This window comes from Erythrolamprus reginae, chromosome 8 (genome assembly GCF_031021105.1).
Source record: "Erythrolamprus reginae isolate rEryReg1 chromosome 8, rEryReg1.hap1, whole genome shotgun sequence".
NCBI classification, from domain to species: Eukaryota; Metazoa; Chordata; class Lepidosauria; order Squamata; family Dipsadidae; genus Erythrolamprus; species Erythrolamprus reginae.
In genome coordinates, this window is record NC_091957.1 from 21,427,533 (window position 1) to 21,449,994 (window position 22,462).

The 22,462-nt window shown below is 44.3% G+C and overlaps 1 protein-coding gene across 1 annotated transcript in view; it reads right to left on the minus strand.

The window, feature by feature from the left end:
- AGRN (agrin) overlaps positions 1–22,462 on the minus strand; it is a 286,746-nt gene that overhangs the window by 106,317 nt on the left and 157,967 nt on the right. The window contains exons 4-5 of the mRNA XM_070759241.1: positions 8,149–8,364; positions 5,217–5,441 (exon numbers count right to left, since the gene is read on the minus strand). Of these exons, the coding sequence (XP_070615342.1) occupies positions 5,217–5,441; positions 8,149–8,364 (441 nt within the window). The remainder of the gene's footprint in view (positions 1–5,216; positions 5,442–8,148; positions 8,365–22,462) is intronic.

Here is a 22,462-nt window from a genome sequence, read left to right on the forward strand (position 1 = left end):
TGATCCAACGACTAATAGTCCGTGATGACACTTTGAGGCCCATCCTATGTTTGTCAAATGAAATAAACAGGGCCTCCATTTTCCTGAGTGTCTTGGTTCATCTGACATAAATCTTAAGTGCTCTACGCACGTCAACCTTGTGCCACCTCAGTTCTGACTGGTGGCTGCCGTGCGTACAAAAATCCGGAAGTAGAAGCTCCTGTGATCTATGGAACTAAGTGTTCACCTTAGGGATGAACATTGGGTCCAGATGCAGGACAACTCTGTCCGAGTGGAAGGTGCAGAGATCCGGACGAACGGAGAGAGCCGCCAGCTCTGACACGCGTCGAGCAGAGATAATTGCCACTAAGAATGCCGTTTTAAGGGAGAGAAGTCTCAAAGAAACCATCCTAAGTGGCTCAAATGGAGGACCAGTGAGAGCCCGAAGGACCAATGACAGGTCCCAGGTTGGGAACCGATGCACCGGTGGCAAGTGAGTGTTGGAGGCCCCTCTTAAGAAGTCTTTGATCCATGGGTGATGTGCTAGGGAGCCACCCTACTCAGTCCTTAAGACGGTTGAGAGGGCGGCCACCTGTCTCTTTAATGTGTTAGGCGCTAAGCCCTTGTCTAAGCTGTTCTGGAGAAATTCCAAAATTCGAATCAGCAAGGCGCATTGCAGTTGGATGTCTCTCCTGGAGCAGAAGGTCACAAATGCGGCCCAGGTTGACTGGTAAACCCTCGTCGTGGAAGGCCTCCTGGCCGCTTGGATTGTGGAAATGATCTTGTGTGGTAATCTGTGGCATCTTTGTCTATCCCCTTCAAGTGCCAGACGGTTAACTGGAAACATTGAGGGTCCAGATGTGCTATGACCCCCTGGCTGAGGGAGACCTGTCGATCGGGAATCCTCCACGTGGGTGATATTGACAGACCCATGAGGTCGGAGAACCAGGGACGATGTGGCCAATGTGGTGCTACTAATAGTACCTCGGCTTGCTCGGAGATGATCTTGAGAATCACCCTTGATATGAGTCTCGTTGGCGGGAAGGGATAGAGGAGAGCTTGGAGCCATGGCAGGTGTAATGCATCAATCTCTTTGGCTCCCGGCGTTGGGAACCGCGAATAGAATCTGGGGAGTTGGGTATTGAGGTGTGTTGTGAAGAGGTCCACCTCTGGCTCTCCAAAACATTTGGCAATTTGTAAGAAAATGTCTGGGTCCAAATGCCACTCCCCAGGGTGTAGCGATGCCCGGCTCAACCAATCTGCCTGTATGTTGGATGTGCCCGCAATGTGTTCTGCCTTTAGTGAAGCCAGATGCATTTCTGCCCAATTGAACAGAGCCATCGTTTCCTCCATTAACCTGTGTGACCTCGTCCCTCCCTGATGATTCAGGTGGGCCTTGGTTGCTACATTGTCCGTTAAGACTAGTACGTTTTTGCCCTCTACTAATGGTGCAAAATCGAGCAAGGTGAGCCGAACTGCTCTGAGCTCCAAGATGTTGATATTGGTCGGGGTTAGGTCCTTCCAAGACCAGAGACCTTGTGTCACATGGGAACTGATATGTCCTCCCCAACCAGTAAGACTGGCATCTGTCGTAAGGATGGTAGGTTCGTGGTGACGAAAGGGAGAGCCCTGGGATAGGGCTGTGGACGTCCACCACTTGAGGGAAGAACGAACCTCTCTCCTCAAAGTCACCTGCTTGTGCGAATGGCTGATCCTCCTTTTTTGGTAGAGAAGAAGCAGCCACTGTAAGGGACGAATGTGGTAATGTGCCCAAGGAACAATGCCGATGCAAGAGACCAGGGTCCCTAGTAGTTTGGACAGAAAGGCTAGAGATACCCTGCGTTGACCTTGTAGGGTGATTACTAGCTTTCGTCTGTTTGGTTGTCTCTCCGGTGAAAGATACACCATACTGGTAGTAGTGTCTATGGTTGATCCTAGGTGCAATAGTCTGGTGGTAGGTTCCAGGTGACTTTTTGGAACGCTGATGGTGAACCCATGGTCCTCCAAAAGCCGAATGGTTGCCTGCAGATCCTGCAGAGCCCTTGCTGGAATTCTCGATAGAACTATAATGTCATCTAGATAGGCCAATACCCAGACAGACCGAGAACGTAGGTTGGCTGTCAGGGTGTCCAGGAGCTTCGTAAAGGTGCATGGGGCTGAGCAGAGGCCAAACGGCATTGCACAGTACTGGAAGTATCTTTCCTCCACACAAAAGTGGAGGTACTGTCGATGCTCCCTGTGAATAGGGACGTGCAGATATGCCTCCTTCAAATCCACCGATGTGAGAAGGTCCTGGGTATGGACTGACTCCAGTATGGATCGGAGGGAGTGCATTTTGAACCTTCTGTAGCGTATTAAAAGGTTCAACTGCTTTAAGTTAAGTATTAGCCTGCACCCCCCCCCCCGATGGTTTGGGAATGATGAATACCGTGGAGTAGAATCCGGTTCCCTCCATCCCTCTATAGCTTATATTTTCAAGGGGTGTGATATTTCCTGGTTCAGCAGGTCTCTCTTGGAATGGTCGCAGATCAGAGGGCAGGAAAGAAACCTGTTCGGTGGCTGCTGGAAAAATTCCAAACACAGGCCTTGAGACACCGTGGAGAAGACCCATGCATCTGAGGATGTAACTCCCCAGGAGGCGCTGAAGAATTGAAGTCTGCCTCCTAAGGGGTTCGTGCCTGCAGCGTCATTTGGAACAACTAAAATTCCTCTGGTTGGATCCTCTGTAGGAATGCTTGGGTTGTTGGAAGCCCCTATTTCTGTCCTGAAAATATGTCCTATCACCTCTGTAGGGCATTTGGTTGAACTGACCCCATCCATACGACCTTGCCGGCCGGGTCGCACCAGAGGAAGACTCCCACCGAAAGGGCTGTCTACGAAAATAGGGAGTACTCCGACGATCCTGGCGCCTATAGGTCCTTGGGAGGACCTTCCTTTTATCTTTATCTTCCACCAGCACAGGGTCCAGTACTTCTCCGAAAAGCCTCTCCCCTTGAAATGGAGAAGAAGCCAGATGCCATTTTGATTTGGGATCTGCCTGCCAATTTCTAAGCCACAATAAATGGCACGATGACAATGTAGACGCCATTCCCCTAGATGAGAACTTTGCTGCATTCAGGGTAGCATCAGCGGAAAACTCGGCTGCTTCCAGTAACTTGCTCAGGTCCCGTCTCAGCTTGCCGTCCTCAGGACCCAGTCTGGATTGTACTTCCTGGATCCACATTATGGACGCTCTATTGAAAAATGATGCCGCTGACGTGGCTCATAGTGCCCCTGCCGACATTTGATGTGCCTTACGTAGTAAGGTTTCGGCCCTCCTGTCCTCTGGTTTCAGGCTGTCTGCTGATTCTGATGGTACCAGGGCTGTGTACACTAATGTGACTACCGGTTTATCAATAGGCAGGAATTGCAAGGCTGTCTCCGCTCCATCATGGATGGCCCCTGTGCTGTCGCTGGGTGCTGTCACGGGCATTTAATGTTCTCCAAAAATATCTTGGACGATGGTATATGGTCTGATTCCTTGGGAGGCTCTTTAGTCAGGGTAGCTGACGTTCTAGTGATGTTTGCCGCTTCCAATGGTTTAGTGGAACCTTGCAGTTCGAGTGCTTGTTTTGCCTTGTGTAGCAGAATTCTGAATAAGGCTGGCTTAAATAGTCCAACGAAGGCCGGCTGCTCAGGAAAATTGCCCTCATCATCTGAGAGATCATTATCCTGGTTGCTACCCTCTTCCATCAGCTGAGAGTCGTCCATCGTGGAGTCCAACCTCAGTGGGGGCGGTACAGACCAGAGGTCCTGAGGAAGGGTTAGGAAAAACTCAGAGTCCCTTTCCTTGACTGAGTTTTTTAAAACTGAGCCTCTGGGGCAGCTAGGGGGCGGCACGTCATAAGCATTAATTAATATGTAAATCTATACTCAGTCCCTACCAATAAGACTCGAGTATAACCCACGTGGACTCTCCTTCCAGATGCATTGGAGAATGCAGTCATTGCACAAAACCTCATTTGTGAGTTTGCTGCAATCGTGAGAGGTTCGGTGACTTTGCAGATAGCAGGACATAGAAACAGAAGATTTGATGGCAGAAAAAGACCTCATGGTCCATCTAGTCTGCCCTTATACTATTTCCTGTATTTTATCTTAGGATGGATATACAGTGATATCTCTACTTATGAACTTAATTCGTTCGGTGACCAGGTTCTTTAAAAGATTAAGGAGATTACTAGAGAGGCCACGTGGCGGTTTCTCCCTGCCTTTTCCATCCCTGTTTCCTCCCAGGAGATTCCTAGAGAGGCCCCATGGAGCCTTCTCCCTGTCTTTTCTGGCCCTGTTTCTTCCCAGGAGATTCCTAGAGAGGCCCCATGGAGGTTTCTCTCTGCCTTTCCGGTTACAGTTTCGGAGGCTCAGGTTTGTAAGTGGAAAATGGTTCTTGAGAAGAGGCAAAAAAATCTTGAACACCCGGTTCTTATCTAGAAAAGTTCATAAGTAGAGGCGTTCTTAGGTAGAGGTACCACTGTATGTTTATCCCAGGCATGTTTAAATTCAGTTACTGTGGATTTACCAATCACGTCTGCTGGAAGTTTGTTCCAAGCATCTACTACCTTTTCAATCAAATAATATATTCTCACGTTGCTTCTGATCTTTCCCCCAACTAAACTCAGATTGTGCCCCTTTGTTCTTATGTTCACTTTCCTATTAAAAACACTTCCCTCCTGGACCTTATTTAACCTTTTAACATATTTAAATGTTTCCATTGTGTCCCCCCTTTCCCTTCAGACTATACAGACTCAGTTCATGAAGTCTTTCCTGTTAGGTTTTATGCTTAAGACCGTCTACCGTTTTTGTAGCCCGTCTTTGGACCTGTTCAATTTCATCCATGTCTTTTTGTAGGTGAGGTCTCCAGAACTGGGCACCGTATCCCAAATGGGGTCTCACCAGAGCTCTATACAGCGGGATCACAATCTCCCTCTTCCTGCTTGTTAGACCTCTAGCTATGCAGCCAAGCATCCTACTTGCTTTCCTCACCACCTGACTACACTGTTCACCCATTTTGAGACTGTGAAATGTGAGGTTCAAGCTCTAACAGCTTCATTGTGCCTGGAATGGACTCAACACTCCCCTACACAGTGGTGACATTTCCGGGATAGGTGATGAAACGTCTGCTGGGGAAAAAAACACCAAAATCAGAGGACTGCTTCCGCCCCCCCCCCCCCCGATTCTTCTCCACAGAGGGGGATTCTTACCGCACGGCCCATCAAACTTCTTGAAGATGTTTTCCTGCTTGTCGCAGGCGTGCCGGTTCAGGTGGCACTCGCTGCGGTAGTCCTTGCCATCGCTGGCGCACACGGTGTTTTCGGGGAGGCCGCCGCAAAACGACATGCAGATACATTTGGCTGACTGCCCGTCCGTGGACCGCACGCAGGTGCTGCCGAAGCTGCAGACCACCTCCGCGCAGGGGTCCTTCGAACCTGAAGGAGAGGGGGAGAAGAGCCGACCTGGTGAGCGGGAACCCTGGGCGTCAAAGGTGGGTAAAATGTGATGGGGAGGGAACGTCTTCAAAAGAAAGAAGAAAGGGAGGGAGGAAGGAAGGAAGGAAGGAAGGAAGGAAAGGAGGAAGGGGAGGAGAAGGAGGAAGGAAGGAAGGAGGAAGGGGAGGATAAGGAGGGAGGAAGGAAGGAAGGAAAGAAAGAAGGGAGGGAGGAAGGAAGGAAGGAGAGGAGAAGGAGGAAGGAAGGGGAAGAGAAAGACGAAGGAGGGAAGGAAGGAAGGAAGGGGGAAGAGAAGGACGAAGGAAGGAAGGAAGACTGAGAATCTCTACAGCAGTAATGGGGAAGATTTGCCATGCCGAAAACCTCTCAACTATTTGAAGCATGGCCCCGTAGGATTAAGTTTTGTTTCCACGGAAACTCTGGGCATTGCTTCACCCGTCGAGTTCATCGAGCAAAGAGGGAATGAGATTGGACCGGCAACGAGGAGAATGGCCTTAATGTCCCATCAGCACAATGTAATTAGAGAGAGACATTAAGAGGCTGCCGGCTGCTCTAAGATGGGGACAGTATCTTACTTATAAGGTCTGTTATTTATTTAATTACCCCTTCCTTCATTAGGACCTTTCCCACCTGCTCACAAGCCCCGCAAGTTCCCATTGTTCATTAGTTTAAATAAATAAGGATGACACATCCCCTCCTCTCTCTTTCTCTCTCCCTTCCTACCTCTCTCTCTGCCTCTGTTTCTCCCTCTCTTTATTCCTCTCCCTCTCTCTGTTTCTATCTCTTCTTTCCTCTCTCTCTCTGTTTCTCCCTCCCTCTCTCTTTCTCGCACTTTCTCCCTCCCTGTCTTTTTCTCCCCCGTTTCTGTTTCGCCCTCTTTCTCTCTGTTTATCTGTTTATCTCTTTCTCCCTCCCTCCCTCTCTCTCTCTTCCTCTGTTTCTCCCTCGCCCTCTCTTTATCTCCCCCCTCTGTTTTTCTCTCTCTGTTTCTCCCTCTCTTTCTCTTCACCTATCTCTCTTCCTGCCTCACCTCTCTGTCTCTGTTTCTCCCTCTCTTTCTTTGCTTTCCCCTCTCTCTGTTTTTTCTCTCTTTCCCTTCCTCCCTCTCTGTCTGTTTCTCCCTCTGTTTCTCTCTCTGTTTCTCCCTTCCTCCCCCTCTCTTTATCTTCCCCCTCTCTGCTTCACTGTCTGTTTCTCTCTCTCCCTCTTTCTCTTCCTCTCACTCCCTTTCCCCCTCTGTTTCACTCCCCCCTCTCTTGTCTTACTGTCTCTTGCTATCTTTTCCTTCGTTTCTCTCTCTGTGTGTGTTTTCTTTTTCTCCATTCCTCCCCTCTGTGTGTGTTTCTTTCTCTCTCTCCCACTCTCTCTCTCTCTCCCTCTCTCTCCTCTTCTACCAAGCTCTCTGCAGGAGTCCAGAAAGCAGAGATACATCACTAAAAGCAGCAACTTCTCCATTAGAGAGGGAAGGAGGGTGGGGGGAAAGGTCAAGTTAATTTACTTGGGGAAAAAAGCAGAGAGGGGTGTTTTCATTTGCACAGTTCCTTGCCTCCGCGTGGGTATGTGCCTTGCTAGCACGGAGGGTTCATTAGCCTCGCTTATGAGGCCTTCTCCAGAAAAATTCACTCGCTCCAGGTGCAAAAGTGGACTTGGGAAAAATCACAGCCTGCTATCTTGTGAGAGTGCGATGAAGAGGTGATTAAGTCAACCAGCCTATTTCTCACCAAGAAAGGCTGACATTATACATTACCTGGAGTCCCGCAAAGGGGAAGTTGGAAACTTAAATGTTTAGTTATTTTAAAAAAACAAAATTCCCCTATTTTCGGGTGGGAGGCTAACAAACAACAAAATGTTCTTTTGACTCTGAGCACTCAAAACTACTTCTTCTTTTTAAAAAAAAAAAAAAAATTATTGGTTATTTTTTAAAAACTACTTCTAAGGTCCTTGTGAAAATAACTTGATTTACTTCTGGGGTTTGTTAGGAATAATTTTTCCAAACAGTGATATATTGATTGCTCCATTATACAATCTTGTTCACTGCTTTGTCCACTTACTGGTATTCTGCATCGCTTATTTTTGTTTTATTTTCCTTTCCCCCCTCCTTTGTGTGTTCATTTTCATTTTTTCTTTAGATAGGGGGGAAAAAAGCTAAAATAACAGAGCTGAAAGAGGCCTTGGAGGTCTTCTAGTCCAACCCCCTGCTTAGGCAGGAAAACCTACACTACTTCAGACAGACGGTTATCTAACATCTTCTTAAAAGCCTCCAGTAATGGAACACCCAGAACTTTTGGTGGCAAGCTGTTCCACTGATTAATTGTTCTAACTGTGAGAAAATTTATCTGAAGAAGGAAGAGGAAGAAGATGGAGAAGGTGGAAGAGAAATAGGAGAAGGAGATAAAGGAGGAGGAGGAGAAGAGGAGGAGGAGGAGAATAAGAAATAAGGAGAAGGAGGAGAAGGTAGAAGAGAAATAGGAGAAGGAAATGGATGAGGAGAAGGAGGAGAAGGAAAAGAGGAGGAAGAAGAAGAAGAGGAAAAAGAAGAAGGAAGAAGAGGAGAAGAATAAGGAATAAGGAGAAGGAGGAGAAGGTGGAAGAGAAACAGGAGAAGGAAATGGATGAGGAGAAGGAGGAGAGGAATTTGAGATCCAAGGTGGGATGGATGAAATGTGGAGACTAGCCACACACTTACCACAAGCCCCTTTACTCATGACTTTAATGCGACGCTGCTGGTTGCACTGGGCTTTCTCCAGCTCACATTCGTTACTGTAGGTCGAGTAATCCGAACCGCAGACCGGGGCCACCACCGAAGGGCAGGTGGCCTTCTTACAAACGCATACCCCTTGGGAAGGGTCCGCGGGATTCTTTTCGCAGACAGCGCCGAAGCCACACAGCATCCCTCGACAAACTGTGGGTGGAAAGGAAAAAAAGAGAGTTACAGCTCTGCACAGGGAGAAGGTTTATATGAAAAAAGAAACAAAGCAAAACTAGGCTCAGGTTTTCTAGTCCATATGAAGAAAAGGAGGTAATTGCGCTATGTCGATAAAAGTCCAATAAATTAAGTACAATAAATAAAATGAGACGTGGTAACCTCGCGCTGATGCCCAGAATAGGTGTTGACCTCGATGAATTCGGCCTCGGATCCCGTTTGCGCAACTTGATATTTATAATTCGTTTATTTATTTCTAGCCTGCCTTTATTATTACACTGGTCAACACACACACACAAAAATCATCAGCAAAGGTAATATGTTTGTTTTATGTAATTTGATGTGCCGATTCCAAAAATATGCTTCATTTTGCTCTATCACACAAAGTTTCTGGTATAGAAGCATTTTTGTTATGATGTTATTTCTAAATTTTCAATGTATGTGGTATTTACTGTTTTCTTAATGTCACCAGTATATTTCCTATACCTTATAAGAATGATGCTGCTGCATGGAAACTATACCTGCTACAGAAAAACAATGTACATTTTTGAAATCAGAACCAAAAAATGATTCAGAAAAGTACAAGGTCAACTGCGATGATTACAAAAAGATATTTTTTTCCACATCTATGTTACTGTTTTCTTAATGTCGCCGGTATATTTCCTATACCTTATAAGAATGATGCCGCTGCGTGGAAACCATACCTGCTACAGAAAAACTATATACGGTACATTTTTTAAATCAGAACCAAAAAATGATTCAGAAAAGTACAAGCAATGATTACAAAAAGATATTTTTGTAGACCTGTGCTGCTGCTGCTGTTGTTAGAAACATAGAAACATAGAAGACTGACGGCAGAAAAAGACCTCATGGTCCATCTAGTCTGCCCTTATACTATTTCCTGTATTTTATCTTACAATTGATATATGTTTATCCCAGGCATGTTTAAATTCAGTTACTGTGGATTTACCAACCAGGTCTGCTGGAAGTTTGTTCCAAGCATCTACTACTCTTTCAGTGAAATAATATTTTCTCACGTTGCTTTTGATCTTTCCCCCAACTAACTTCAGATTGTGTCCCCTTGTTCTTGTGTTCACTTTCCTATTAAAAACACTTCTCTCCTGAACCTTATTTAACCCTTTAACATATTTAAATGTTTGATCATGTCCCCCCTTTTCCTTCTGTCCTCAAGACTCTACAGATGGAGTTCATGAAGTCTTTCCTGATACGTTTTATCCTTAAGACCTTCCACCATTCTTGTAGCCCGTCTTTGGACCCGTTCAATTTTGTCAATATCTTTGTTGTTGCTCCTCCTCCTCCTCCTCCTCCTCCTCCTCGACTAGAAGACCTCCAAAGTCCTTCCAATTCTGTTGTTGTTATTACTACTACTACTACTACTATTGTTGTAGTTGTTGTTATTTACAAATATCATACTTGGCTTTCTGGGGGGCACTTGCTCAAAGGAGAGACTGTCCAGTGTACAATTCCATGTAATGTGTGTGAATCCATCACACCTGGAATAAGGCCTAAGCATTAGAGTTGTAGTCTGTCTTGATAACACAGCCTGTCTCCACAAATATCTCTGCTCCCCCACTGGCCCCTTTGGTCCAAAGAACAGAGGAATGAATGAGGAATGAAGGGATAGATGTAATGAAGTCATAAATCTGATTTCGGAAGGAGGGAGGGAGGGGGGCAGAGTTTGCCCAGCCTGCAGGCTCACACATCTCCTTCCCCTCCATCCCTAGACACGAAAGGAATGAACAATGGTACAATTCCCAGGAAGGGAGGGGATGCTGGGATCTGTATTTCAACCAGAAGGGCCGGGCCAGCTCCAATGAAAAAACACTTTCATACAAACCATTCTGAAGTCCTCTTTTTTACCTGTCCAACCTGACTATCATTCCTATATCTAGGCTTCTGTGAGCTTCCTCTGTCTCTCTGTCTCTCTTCCTCTCTTTTTGTTTCTCTTTCATCCTTTCTCTCTCCCCCATCCTCCCTCTTTCTGCTTCCCTCTTTTTCTTCCTTCCTCTCTCTCCCCTTTCCTCTCTCCTACTCTTTCTTTCTCTGTTTCTTTCTCTCTCCCTCTCTCCCCTTCTTCTATCTCTCCCGCTTCCTCCATCTTTCTTTCTGTTTTTCTCTTCCTTCCTCTCCCTCTCTTTCTCTTTCTCTCCCTTCCTGTTTCTCTCTCTCCCTCCCTCCCTCCCTCTTTGCTTCCCTCTTTCTCCTCCTTCCTCTCTCTCTCTCCCCATCCTCCTCCTTTATGTTTCTGTTTCTCCTTCCTCTCTCTCCCCCACTTCCTCTCTCCCACTCTTTCTGAGTCTTTCTCTCTCCTCTTCCTCTCTCTTTCTTCCTGTTTCTATTTCTCTTCCTTCCCCCATCTCTCTCTCTTCCTTCCTCCCACTTTGCTTCCCCATTCCTCTCTCTCTGTGTTTCTCTTTCTCTCCATTCCTGTTTCTCCCTCCCTCTTTGCTTCCCTCTTTCTCTTCCTTCCCCCTCTCTCCTCCTTCCTCTCTCCCCCTTTCTTTCTCTGTCTCTTCCTTCCTATCTCTCTCTGTGTTTCTCTTTTTCTTCCTTCCCCATCTCTCTCCTCCTTCCTCTCTCTCCCTTTCTTTCTCTGTTCCATTCTTTTTCACTCCCCCCATCCTCCCTCTCTTTTTTCTGATTCTTTCTCTTCCCCCCTCCTCTGTGTGTGGTGTGTGTTTGTCTGTGTGTGTATGTAGTGCAGGCTTGTTTGTTCCCTAATAACAGATGCACCATTCTCTTGATCATGCAATCAGCTAAGCTGGCACAGACTCCTTTTCCCATTTACATTGCAAATGAAGCAGAGGTGAGGGCTGTTCTTTTTTTAAATTTCAGAGGTTGGGGAGGGGGAAGGATGGGGTGGAAGGGAAGCCAGGTAAGGCGAACCTAAAAAAAACAAAACAACCCACAGATCTGCCATCTCAAAATAGCAGGCAAGCCAGCTATCCAGGGGGATCTTGCTTAGATCTTAGACAGAGTGTAGGGTACCCAATTTATATTCAGCCGTGCAAAGCCCTAGGCTAGAAGCGTGTACCTGTTTGATCTTGTACTTTCTTGCGATGAAACCCCAGTTCTAAAACTCCTGCCTAGTTTTAGCATGTGTGCGTTCACACCACTTCGCTAGCGTTTCCACACCTTTCAAAATTTGCGTGCTTCCTCCCCCTGCGCTGAGTCAGTGGGTCTGCAAGCCAGGAAGAAGTGTTGTTGGAAATAGAACCCTCTATTATAATTCAAGCTATTTTCCCCAATTTATTCTCGCTCAGCACCGGATCACAAGGTGCTTCCTGTCTTTTTTTCTTTCTGTCTTTATCTATCTATCTATCTATCTATCTATCTATCTATCTATCTATCTATCTATCTATCTATCTATCTTCTATCTACCTTCTATCTATCCTATCTATCTATCTATCTTTTATCTATCTATCTATCTATCTATCTATCTATCTATCTTCTATCTATCTATCTATCTATCTATCTATCTATCTTCTATCTATCTATCTATCTATCATCTATCTATCTATCTATCTATCTATCTTCTATCTATCTATCTATCTATCTATCTATCTTCTATCTATCTATCTATCTATCTATCTTTTATCTATCTATCTATCTATCATCTATCTATCTATCTATCTATCTATCTATCTACCTTCTATCTACCTTCTATCTATCCTATCTATCTATCTATCTTCTATCTATCTATCTATCTATCTATCTATCTATCTTCTATCTATCTATCTATCTATCTATCTTCTATCTATCTATCTATCTATCTATCTATCATCTATCTATCTATCATCTATCTATCTATCTATCTATCTATCTATCATCTATCTATCTATCTATCTATCTATCTACCTTCTATCTACCTTCTATCTATCCTATCTATCTATCTATCTTCTATCTATCTATCTATCTATCTATCTATCATCTATCTATCTATCTATCTATCTATCTATCATCTATCTATCTATCTATCTATCTATCTATCTATCTATCTACCTTCTATCTACCTTCTATCTATCCTATCTATCTATCTATCTATCTATCATCTATCTATCTATCTATCTATCTATCTATCTATCTATCTATCTATCTACCTTCTATCTACCTTCTATCTATCCTATCTATCTATCTTCTATCTATCTTCTATCTATCTTCTATCTATCTATCTATCTATCTATCTATCTTCTATCTATCTATCTATCTATCTATCTATCTATCTATCTATCTATCTATCTATCTATCTTCTATCTATCTATCTATCTTCTATCTATCTATCTATCTTCTTTCTTTCTATCTATCTATCTATCTATCTATCAATCTTCTATCTATCTATCTATCTATCTATCTATCTACCTTCTATCTATCTATCATCTATCTATCTATCTTCTATCTATCTATCTATCTTCTATCTATCTATCTAATCTATCAATCAATCTTCTATCTATCTATCTATCTATCTATCTATCTATCTTCTATCTATCTATCTATCTATCTATCTATCTTCTATCTATCTATCTATCTATCTATCAATCTTCTATCTATCTATCATCTATCTATCTATCTATCTATCTTCTATCTATCTTCTATCTATCTATCTATCTATCTATCTATCTATCTATCTATCTATCTATCTATCTAAACATGTACAAGATAAATTAGCATCTTTTGAGCTGCAGCCTGAAGTAGCCCTCAATTTACAACCACAACTGAGCCTAAAATCCCCCGTGGTTAAGTAAAAACATCGGTGACATGAATTTTGCTCCACCTTATGACCTCCTTTCTTGTCCCGGCTGTTAAGTGAATTCCTGCAGGTTCTTAAATGAGTGATACCATTTTCAGTGAATCTGGTTTCTGCGCTGGCTTTGCTTGGCCGAAGGCGGGATCGCGTGACCTTGGGTCATAAATATGAAAATAAATGAACTGTGTCCAGTTCTGGAGACCTCACCTACGAAAAGATATTGATAAAATTGAACGGGTCCAAAGACGGGCTACAAAAATGGTGGAAGGTCTTAAGCATAAAACTTATCAGGAAAGGCTTCATGAACTCAATCTGTAGAGTCTGGAGGACAGAAGGGAAAGGGGGGACACGATCGAAACATTGAAATATGTTAAAGGGTTGAATAAGGTCCAGGAGGGAAGTGTTTTTAATAGGAAAGTGAACCCAAAACAAGAGGCCACAATCTGAGGCGAGTTGGGGGAAAGATCAGAAGCAACGTGAGAAAATATTATTTGTCTGAAAGAGTAGTAGATGCTTGGAACAAACGTCCAGCAGATGTGGTTGGTAAATCCACAGGAACTGAATGTAAACATGCCTGGGATAAAGATATATCCATCCTTGGATAAAACACAGGAAATAGTATAAGGGCAGACTAGATGGACCAGGAGGTCTTTTTCTGCTGTCAATCTTCTATGTTTCTAAATATGTAAAGCGGTATATAAGTCTGAGGTTCTATTGCTATCGCTAGATTGTTGGCTTAAGGAAGGATGAAGAAAGCCAAGCTGGACGATCTCATCATTAGCTGTTGCTAATTTTAACCATCTGCGCGAGAGGTGATGGTTTTTTTTTCTATTTTTCGCACAAACAGCGGCGTCTGACCTGTTGTTTAGACATTGCCGCTAATGTGCCTTGCAGATCTGAGGAGTGGGTGGGTGGGAGAGAGGGTGTATATATATTTCACCTCCTCCAGAAAGAAACTCCGTGTAGGTCGTGAGAGAGAGCACGATCCGAGCCCCCCTCCTGTCGTTTATTTTTTTTTATTTTATTTTTTTTGCAATTTCTTCCAAGTTACTGATTTGATTAGAAACGATTAGCATATCGTGTAGGGGATTTCACATTTCTGTGGACACGGCAAAGAAACTCGGAGGGAGGGAGGGAGGGAGGGAGGGAGGGAGAGATTGCCGTATATAATATCAGTGGGGGAAAAAAAAATTTTAAAAAGAAAGAAAGAAAAAGTATGAAAAATCATAAAAGGAAAGTGGGGGTGAAAAAAGAGAGAGAAAGCATTGCCAGCGGTTCATTTACACTTCAATACACGGATATTTGGCTCCAGCTGCCTGGAGAATTTAAGCTCATATGCATGACAACAATACACTACTAAGAGACTAATATTGTCAAATAAAAAAAACGAACTCTCTTTCTCTTCTGGCCAATATCTAAAAGCAATTTATCATTTTTATGAAACTCTGTAGACCGGCTCTTTCTCTTGCTTTTCTTTATATATATATTAAAAAAGCTAGCAGACAAATTCCTCCCCCACCCCAAAAGGGAGATAAGGGATGGGGAAGGAAAGAAGGGAAGCATTAAAAAATATAGAAAGTTGGTTGTGTTTCCCAACCCCTTCCTTCCTTACTCCTCCTCTCCTCAAAGCCCACTCCTTTCTAACACTGATGATGTTACCTAGTTGAGTAATGGAACAGGATGCGTCACATTAAAGTCATGAGTAAAGGGGCTTGTGGTAAGTCTGGCTGGTCTCCCCATTTCATCCATCCCATCTTGTATCTCAAATTCTTCTTATTCTTATTCTTTCTCTTTCTCTTCTTCTTCTTCCTTCTCCCCCCTTTTATCCTTCTCCTTCTTCATCCTCCTCCTCCCTCTTCTCCTCAAACTCCATTCCTTTCTAGCACTGATGATGTTACCAAGTTAGATAATGCAACGTCTATAGGAAAACAACCAAGCTCAGAGAGCATTAAGGACTCCACAGCCCTCCACCTCCACCTCCTCCTCTTCTTCTCCTTCTTCCTCCTCTTCCTCTTCCTTCCTCTTCTCAAACTCCATTCCTTTCTAGCACTGATGATGTTACCAAGTTAGATAATGCAATGTCTATAGGAAAACAACCAAGCTCAGAGAGCATTAAGGACTCCACAGCCCTCCACCTCCACCTCCTCCTCTTCTCCTTCTTCCTCCTCCTCCTCTTCCTTTCTCTTCTAGCACTGATGATGTTACCAAGTTAGATAATGCAATGTCTATAGGAAAACAACCAAGCTCAGAGAGCATTAAGAACTCCACAGCCCTCCACCTCCACCTCCACCTCCACCACCTCCTCCTCTTCTTCTCCTTCTTCCTCCTCTTCCTCTTCCTTCCTCTTCTCAAACTCCATTCCTTTCTAGCACTGATGATGTTACCAAGTTGGGTAGTACAACCTCTACAGGAAAGCAACCAAGAAATCCAACTCCGAGCTACAAATATTCTCTTCTGTTGATGTTAAGAATAATGTATGGGATGTCTCCTCCTTTTTCTGGGCTATCTAACACGCATTCTTCCTCCTCCTCACACTCCCCACCTCAAGTTTTCAAGACTCCGGCTGAAAGTGTAGCACATTAGTGAACTGTCAGTCAAAGAGACAAAAGAGCTTCCTCCTGCAGGAGAAGAGCTCCGGTTTGCCCTGAGACGTGCTCGAAGGAGATGTCTTCCTTCACGTCTCTCCAGGAGCCGACAATCGAATATTAGGGCCGCCAGGGTTGCAAAACATTTCCTGGTTCAGCCCTGAACCTTTTACATAAAAGAGGGGGAGCATCAGATCGTGGGGCGCAGTGGTCTTCACCAGGCAAATTTCCAGCGGCTGCTAGAAAAGCACACACACACACACAGTGCTCCCTCTTCACTTTATGAAGCTGCTTCTGCAAATTCAGCACCTCGGACAGGGCCATGTCGAAGAATTTAGCAACAAACAAGGAGGAAGAGGAAGGGGAAGAAAAAGAAGGAGGAAGAGGAGGAGGAAAGGAGAAGAAGAGAAGGAAGAAGAAGAGGAGGAGAGGAAGAAGTAGAAGGAGGAAGAGGAGAAGAGAAGGAAGGAGGAGGAGGAGGAGAAGGAGAAGAAAGGAGCAGAAGGAGGAGGAGGAGGAGGAGGAGGAGAAGAAGAAGAAGAAAGAAGAAGAAAGAAGGAGGAGGAGAAGGGAAAGGAGAACAAGAAGAACATGGAGATGTTTGTTGCAAAAATCAAAACCAGAAGCACACACAGATGACGGATTCAGCTGGATTCAATAACTTCTTTATAAACCCAATAACAGATGACCTGGAGCCCCAGCCAGCCTTAAGCTTCTCAGTTTCGATTCTCTGCACAGACTCAGAAGTGGTTAGCTCCTATTGGCTGGCTAAGTTGCTATGCCTATTCATTGGCTAACCATGTTAACGTGATTCTCCCGGTCCCAAGGTTCTCCTCCTCTCAGTTTGTATCAAAGGTAAAGGGTATGGCTAGCTGATGAGAGCTAAGTAGCTTGAAATAGATCTATACTAGTCTCCCTTTATTTTCATTATCAGCAAAATATATTACACCTACAGTATATAGATTATACACTGCTCAAAAAAAAATAAAGGGAAGACTTAAACAACACAATATAACTCCAAGGAAATCAAACTTCTGTGAAATCAAACTGTCCACTTAAGAAGCAACACTGATTGACAGTCAATTTCTCAGGCTCTTGTACACATTCAACTTTGTACAGGACAAAGTATCCAATGAGAATATTTCTTTCATTCAGATCTAGGATGTGTTCTTTGAGTGTTCCCTTTATTTTTTTTGAGCAGTATAGTTTGCCGGCTATAAAAAATTAACTCCCTTGGATGGCCCCTGGAGGGGGCGATAGGCAAAAAAGAAGCAGTATGCTCCTTCCCAGAGGAGAAGAACCTGTGGCCTAGAGGTTAAAGCTACTGCCTTAGAGGCAGACTCCCCAGGTTCAAATCTCAGTAAGGATATGGCTAGCTTATGAGAGCTAAGTAGCTTGTAATAGATCTATACTAGTCTCCCTATATTTTCATTAGCAAAAGATATTACACACAGAGAGAGAAAGAGAGAGAGAGAGAGAGAGAGAGAGAGAGAGAGAGAGAGAGAGAGAGAGAGAGATGAGACAGGAGGAGAAACTGTAAGGTTCAGTATGGCTAGCTGACGAGAGCAAAATATACTGCTCAAAAAAATAAAGGGAACACTCAAATAACACATCCTAGATCTGAATGAATGAAATATTCTCATTGCATATTTCATTTGCACACCTATTCCATTTGCACAACAGCCTGTGAAATTGACTGGCAATCAGTGTTGCTTCCTAAGTGGACAATTTGATTTCACAGAAGTTTGATTTCCTTGAAGTTGTGTTCTGCTTTTTTAAGTGTTCCCTTTATTTATTTATTTTTGAGCAGTGTAGCTTGAAATAGATCTGTACTAGTCTCCTTTCCTTTTCATTATCAGCAAAAATATGTTACACACACACACACGCATATATAAGGGAGATAAGGCAGGGACAAGACCTTGTATAGCTGATTTTCCACCTGCAATTCAGAAACCTCTGTCCAAGAATAGATCTCTCCCTCTCCCTCTCTCTTTCTCTCTCGCTATAAATGGAGTTCCTGTGTGTATTAAACCTTCTTCCAATAATGCCTGATGCTTTTCTCGTCTTCAACTCTCAAGAATCCCCCCCCCCTTTCCTGGCCCGTCTTGGTTTATTAACTGCAGCTCAGCCCACGGGAGAAGGAAGAGAAAATGGGAGAGCAGGGCTGATGTGTTATGTGCCACTTCTAGATAATTGGTTTTGAAAGGCTGGGCAGAGCAATCCAGAGGTGGCATGGCGTGCTCTTCACAGCCTTGAGGGTTTTAAGCCCGGGATGGAGGCTCAGGAGCAGATCGATGGCCACACACACAAAAAAAGAGTTTAACCCAATCTAGAAAGTCTACGATCCATGCGACATTGATTTCTGGCCGGAGACAGGTCATCCCATCCTGACCGTATAGATTTCCTGGCAATGTATATTTTGTCTCACGATTAGTGTTTCTTAACCTTTGAGATAGAAACATAGAAGATTGACGGCAAAAAAGACCTCCTGGACCATCTAGTCTGCCCTTATTTATCTTACGGTGGATCTATGTTTATCCCAGCCATGTTTAAATTCAATGACTGTGGATTGACCCACCACGTCTGCTGGAAGTTTGTTCCAAACCTCTACTCCTCTTTCAGTCAAATAACATTTTCTCACGTTGCTTCTCATCTTTCCCCCAACTCACCTCAGATTGTGCCCCCTTGTTCTTTTTTCCCCTTTCCTATTGAAAACACTCCCCTCCTGAACCTTATTTAACCCTTTAACCTATTTAAAGGTTTCGATCATGTCCCCACTTTTCCTTCTGTCTTCCAGACAATACAGATGGAGTTCATGAAGTCTTTCCTGATAAGCTTTATGCATAAGACCGTTTTTGTAGCCTGTCTTTGGACCTGTTCAATTGTATCAACATCTTTTTGTAGGTGAGGTCTCCAGAACTGAACACAGTCTTCCAAATGGGACTTCAAATTCTGCTGGCTGGGAAATTCTGGAATTTGAAGCCCACACTTAAAAACTGCCAAGGTTGAAAGACGCTGTGGTACATCAGCCTGCAGAACCATAGATTATCTGTCCCTACAAAAGATTCTTTGAGAAAGAGCAAAACGGCGTTTAATTAACCGAGACAAGAGGCCAAATCTCGGCATTTAGACAATACTAATCCAATGCACTGAGAAAAGATGGGGAAGAAAAAGGACACCGGTAGGATTTGTGAAAAAGATGGCCAAGGAACACCGGTGAAATACGACCGGCGGTATAGAGCGTTCCATCAATAGAAGTGCAATTTCCAAAACATAGGAAGAAATGAATTTCCCCTTTATTCTAAGCAGGTCAGGAGTGCCTGGAGTACCATCCAGGAAATAGAATAGAATGGAATGGAACGGAAGGGTAGGGTAGGGTAGACTGGACACCATCCTTGAAGGAGGATTCTGAGCAGGTAGAACCATTTCTGAGGCAGCATGGGGGGTGTACAGCTCCCAAAATGATCTCATAGAAAAAGAAAGGGTGGGTTTCCCTTATTTCAAGGATGCTGAATCATAGACTTATTCCAGTGAAATATTAGAAGAAACTTTCTAAAGTTTCCAAATTTAAGAAGTTAGGATTCCTCAAGGGTAGGGCAGGGTAGGGTACAGTAGAATAGAAGAGAAGAGAAAATAGAATAGGATAAAATAGAATAGAGTAGAATAGTGTAGAGTAGAGTAGAATAGAATAAAGTAGAGTATAGCTGAGCAGAGTAGAATAGAATAGAATTAGAATAGAAATGTATTGTAGTGTAAAGTAGAGTGGAGTAAAGTAGAGTAAAACAAAACAGAACAGAACAAAACAGAACAGAATAGAAATGTAGTGTAGTGTAGTGTGGGGTGGGGGTGGGATGGTATGGTATGAGATAGAACAGAACAGAACAGAATGTAGAATAGATTAGAATGGAATCAGAATACAATAGAAATGTAAGGTAGGGTAGGGTAGAACACAATAAAATGATAGAGTTAGAAGGGAACTTGGAGGTCTTCTAATCCAACCTCCTGCTCAGGCAGGAAACCCTCTACCATTTCAGACCAACGATTGTCCAATCTCTCCTTAAAATCTTCCACAACTTCCAAAGGCAAGTTCCCAATTGGTTGAGGGATCCTTTCAAAGCTCTTATCAGATATCCTTTGGCCGCAGATTAAAACAACAGACTTGCCTCGCGTGGAGTTCAGACTTAATTCCAAGGGGATTTCCATCGGGAGAGAAATGAGGAGAGCCAAGGAAACCAAGCTTCCATGTTTGGATCCTCCCGTTTTCTCCATTACTTTGACCTACTACTTCGCAGGTTCCCAGCCATGTCAATTTGAGCCGTTCCCTTTTTTGGGGGAAGATCGTTGTAACCTTCCTTTGTTCACCCTGTCAGGTCCAAGGCTGGGGAATAATTTAGTGCTTATTCAACAAGGCCTGGGTACCTCTGCTTCCCTACCCCACCAAAGCGAGCGGGACACAGCTGGATTGGGAGGCGATGAAAAATGTATGAACGCTGAGCGGGTGACATACGGTTGAGTTACTTCCTCCCTCTTCCGGCACCCTATTTACACATTCCGACATCGCTCCACGGAACCCTCAGCTTCTCAGCAGGGAACCGGGGCAAAATCCCTAGTGTTGAAGCTCATCAGACTAACCCTACAGAACAAACATTCTCTCGGATTGTCCAGGCATCAACCTCAGACGCACCTGAGAGCCAGTTCACCCGCTAATGCAGGAGTCGGCAACCCACGGCTCTGGAGCCGCATGTGGCTCTTTTATCATCCCTCTGCTGCGGCTCCCTGTCGCTCAAAATATGCGTCTCCCAACTGCCAATGTGCAACACCTACTGATGCGCAATTTCGACCCCCCAGTAGGCCAACCATGGATAAATCCAAAAAATGAAAAGTTTCATAAGGAAACAGAATCTTTAATTCAACAACATATGCTAGTTTTGTGGCCACTCGGGAAAAAGTCAGGCATGGGAAAAGTTTTGTGGCTCCTGATGTTTTCTTTTGTGTGGGAAAGGGGTCCAAATGGCTCTAGAGTGTTTAAGGTTGGGCTACTACAATAAAAGCAGAGGAGCTGGAAAACTGGGGAGACACATTTTGGGGGAACATAGTTGTTCTCCAAAGCTGGCCCATCGCTTTAGCCACAAATATCTAAAAGAACAGCCAAAATTGAAGGAAGAGAAAAAGACGAACAGGAAAGATCTGAGAAAACTTTTGAAGGTGAACTTCTTTCCTTCCCTTCTTCCTCTTTCCCCCACTTCTCCTCCTCCCTCCTCCTCCCCTTCCTCCTGTGGTTCTTCTTTCCTTTCCTTCTCCTCTTTCCTCCACCTCGTCTTCTTCTTCCCCTCCTTTTTCCTTCTCCTCCCCTTCCTCCCATGGTTCTTCTTTCCTCCTTTTCTTCCTTTTTCCTCCTCCTCCTCTTCTCCTCCTTCTTCTCCCTCCTCCTCCCCTTCCTCCTGCAGTTCTTCTTTCCTTTCCTCCTCATGTTCCTCCTGCAGTTCTTTCCTTTCCTTCTCCTCTTTCCTCCTCCTCTTCTTCTTCTTCCCCTCCTTCTTCCTTCTCCTCATCTTCCTTCTCCTGTTCCTCTTTCCTCCTCTTTTTCTCCTCCTCCTCCCCTTCCTCCTGCGGTTCTTCTTTCCTTCTCTTCTTCCTCTTTCCTCCTCCTCTTCTCCCTCCTCCTCCCCTTCCTCCTGCCGTTCTTCTTTCCTCCTCTTCTTCCTCTTTCCTCCTCCTCCTCTCCTCCTCCTTCTTCTCCCTCCTCCTCCCCTTCCTTCTGCCGTTCTTCTTTCCTCCTCTTCTTCCTCTTTCCTCCTCCTCCTCTCCTCCTCCTTCTTCTCCCTCCTCCTCCCCTTCCTCCTGCAGTTCTTCTTTCCTTTCCTGGATATCCTCTCAACCTGAGAGAGGATTGAATTGTTCTGCCTCCAAACACACAAAGAAGAGGAGGCTTCCAGGGGCAAAGACAGGGCAAAGAACAAGTGGTGTTCTCAACAAGTGTTTTTCTCTCTATTCGAGAGAGGCTCCATTGCTGGGGGAAAAAGGTGTTCATTATGGACCATTATACCAGCAAACAAAGATAGATCCCGCTCAACTAGCCTTGGAAGAGAGAGGGAACAAAAGACCGTGTTTCTTTTTCTTTTCTTTTTTTTCTGGGAAGTAATTGATTTAATTGGATTCCCAGCCCAAAGGCTAGATAGAAGCCGCCTTTTAAAAAAAAAACACTTGACTCCTCTTCACTCTTTCATTGCTGCTTCTTGAAGTGGCTCCCTGCCATGTAAAGAAACGATCATCGGTTCTACCTTGCCGTTTTGGGATGCTTCGCTTAGAAGAGAATAGAATGACAGGGTTGGAAGGGACCGTGGAGGTCTTCTAGTCCAACCCCCTGCTTAGGCAGGAAACCCTACACCACTTCAGACGAGATGGTTATCCAACATCTTAAAAACTTCCAGTGTTGGAGCATTCACAACTTCTGGAGGTGCAAATTGTTCCACTGGTTAATTGTTCTGTCAGGAAATCCCTCCTTGTTTCCAGGTTGAATCTCTCCTTGTTCAGTTTCCATCCATTATTCCTCCACTGATTTGGGTTCAATTCCTGGAAGCTACAGAGATGCATTTCAGTAGATGCCCCACAGAAACCAGAAAAGGGTCTTTAATGAACTTTCAGGCCAAAAAATTACAGAATCTTGAGGACAGAGATAATAACAACAGAGTTGGAAGGGACCCCGGAGGTCTTTTAGTCCAACCCC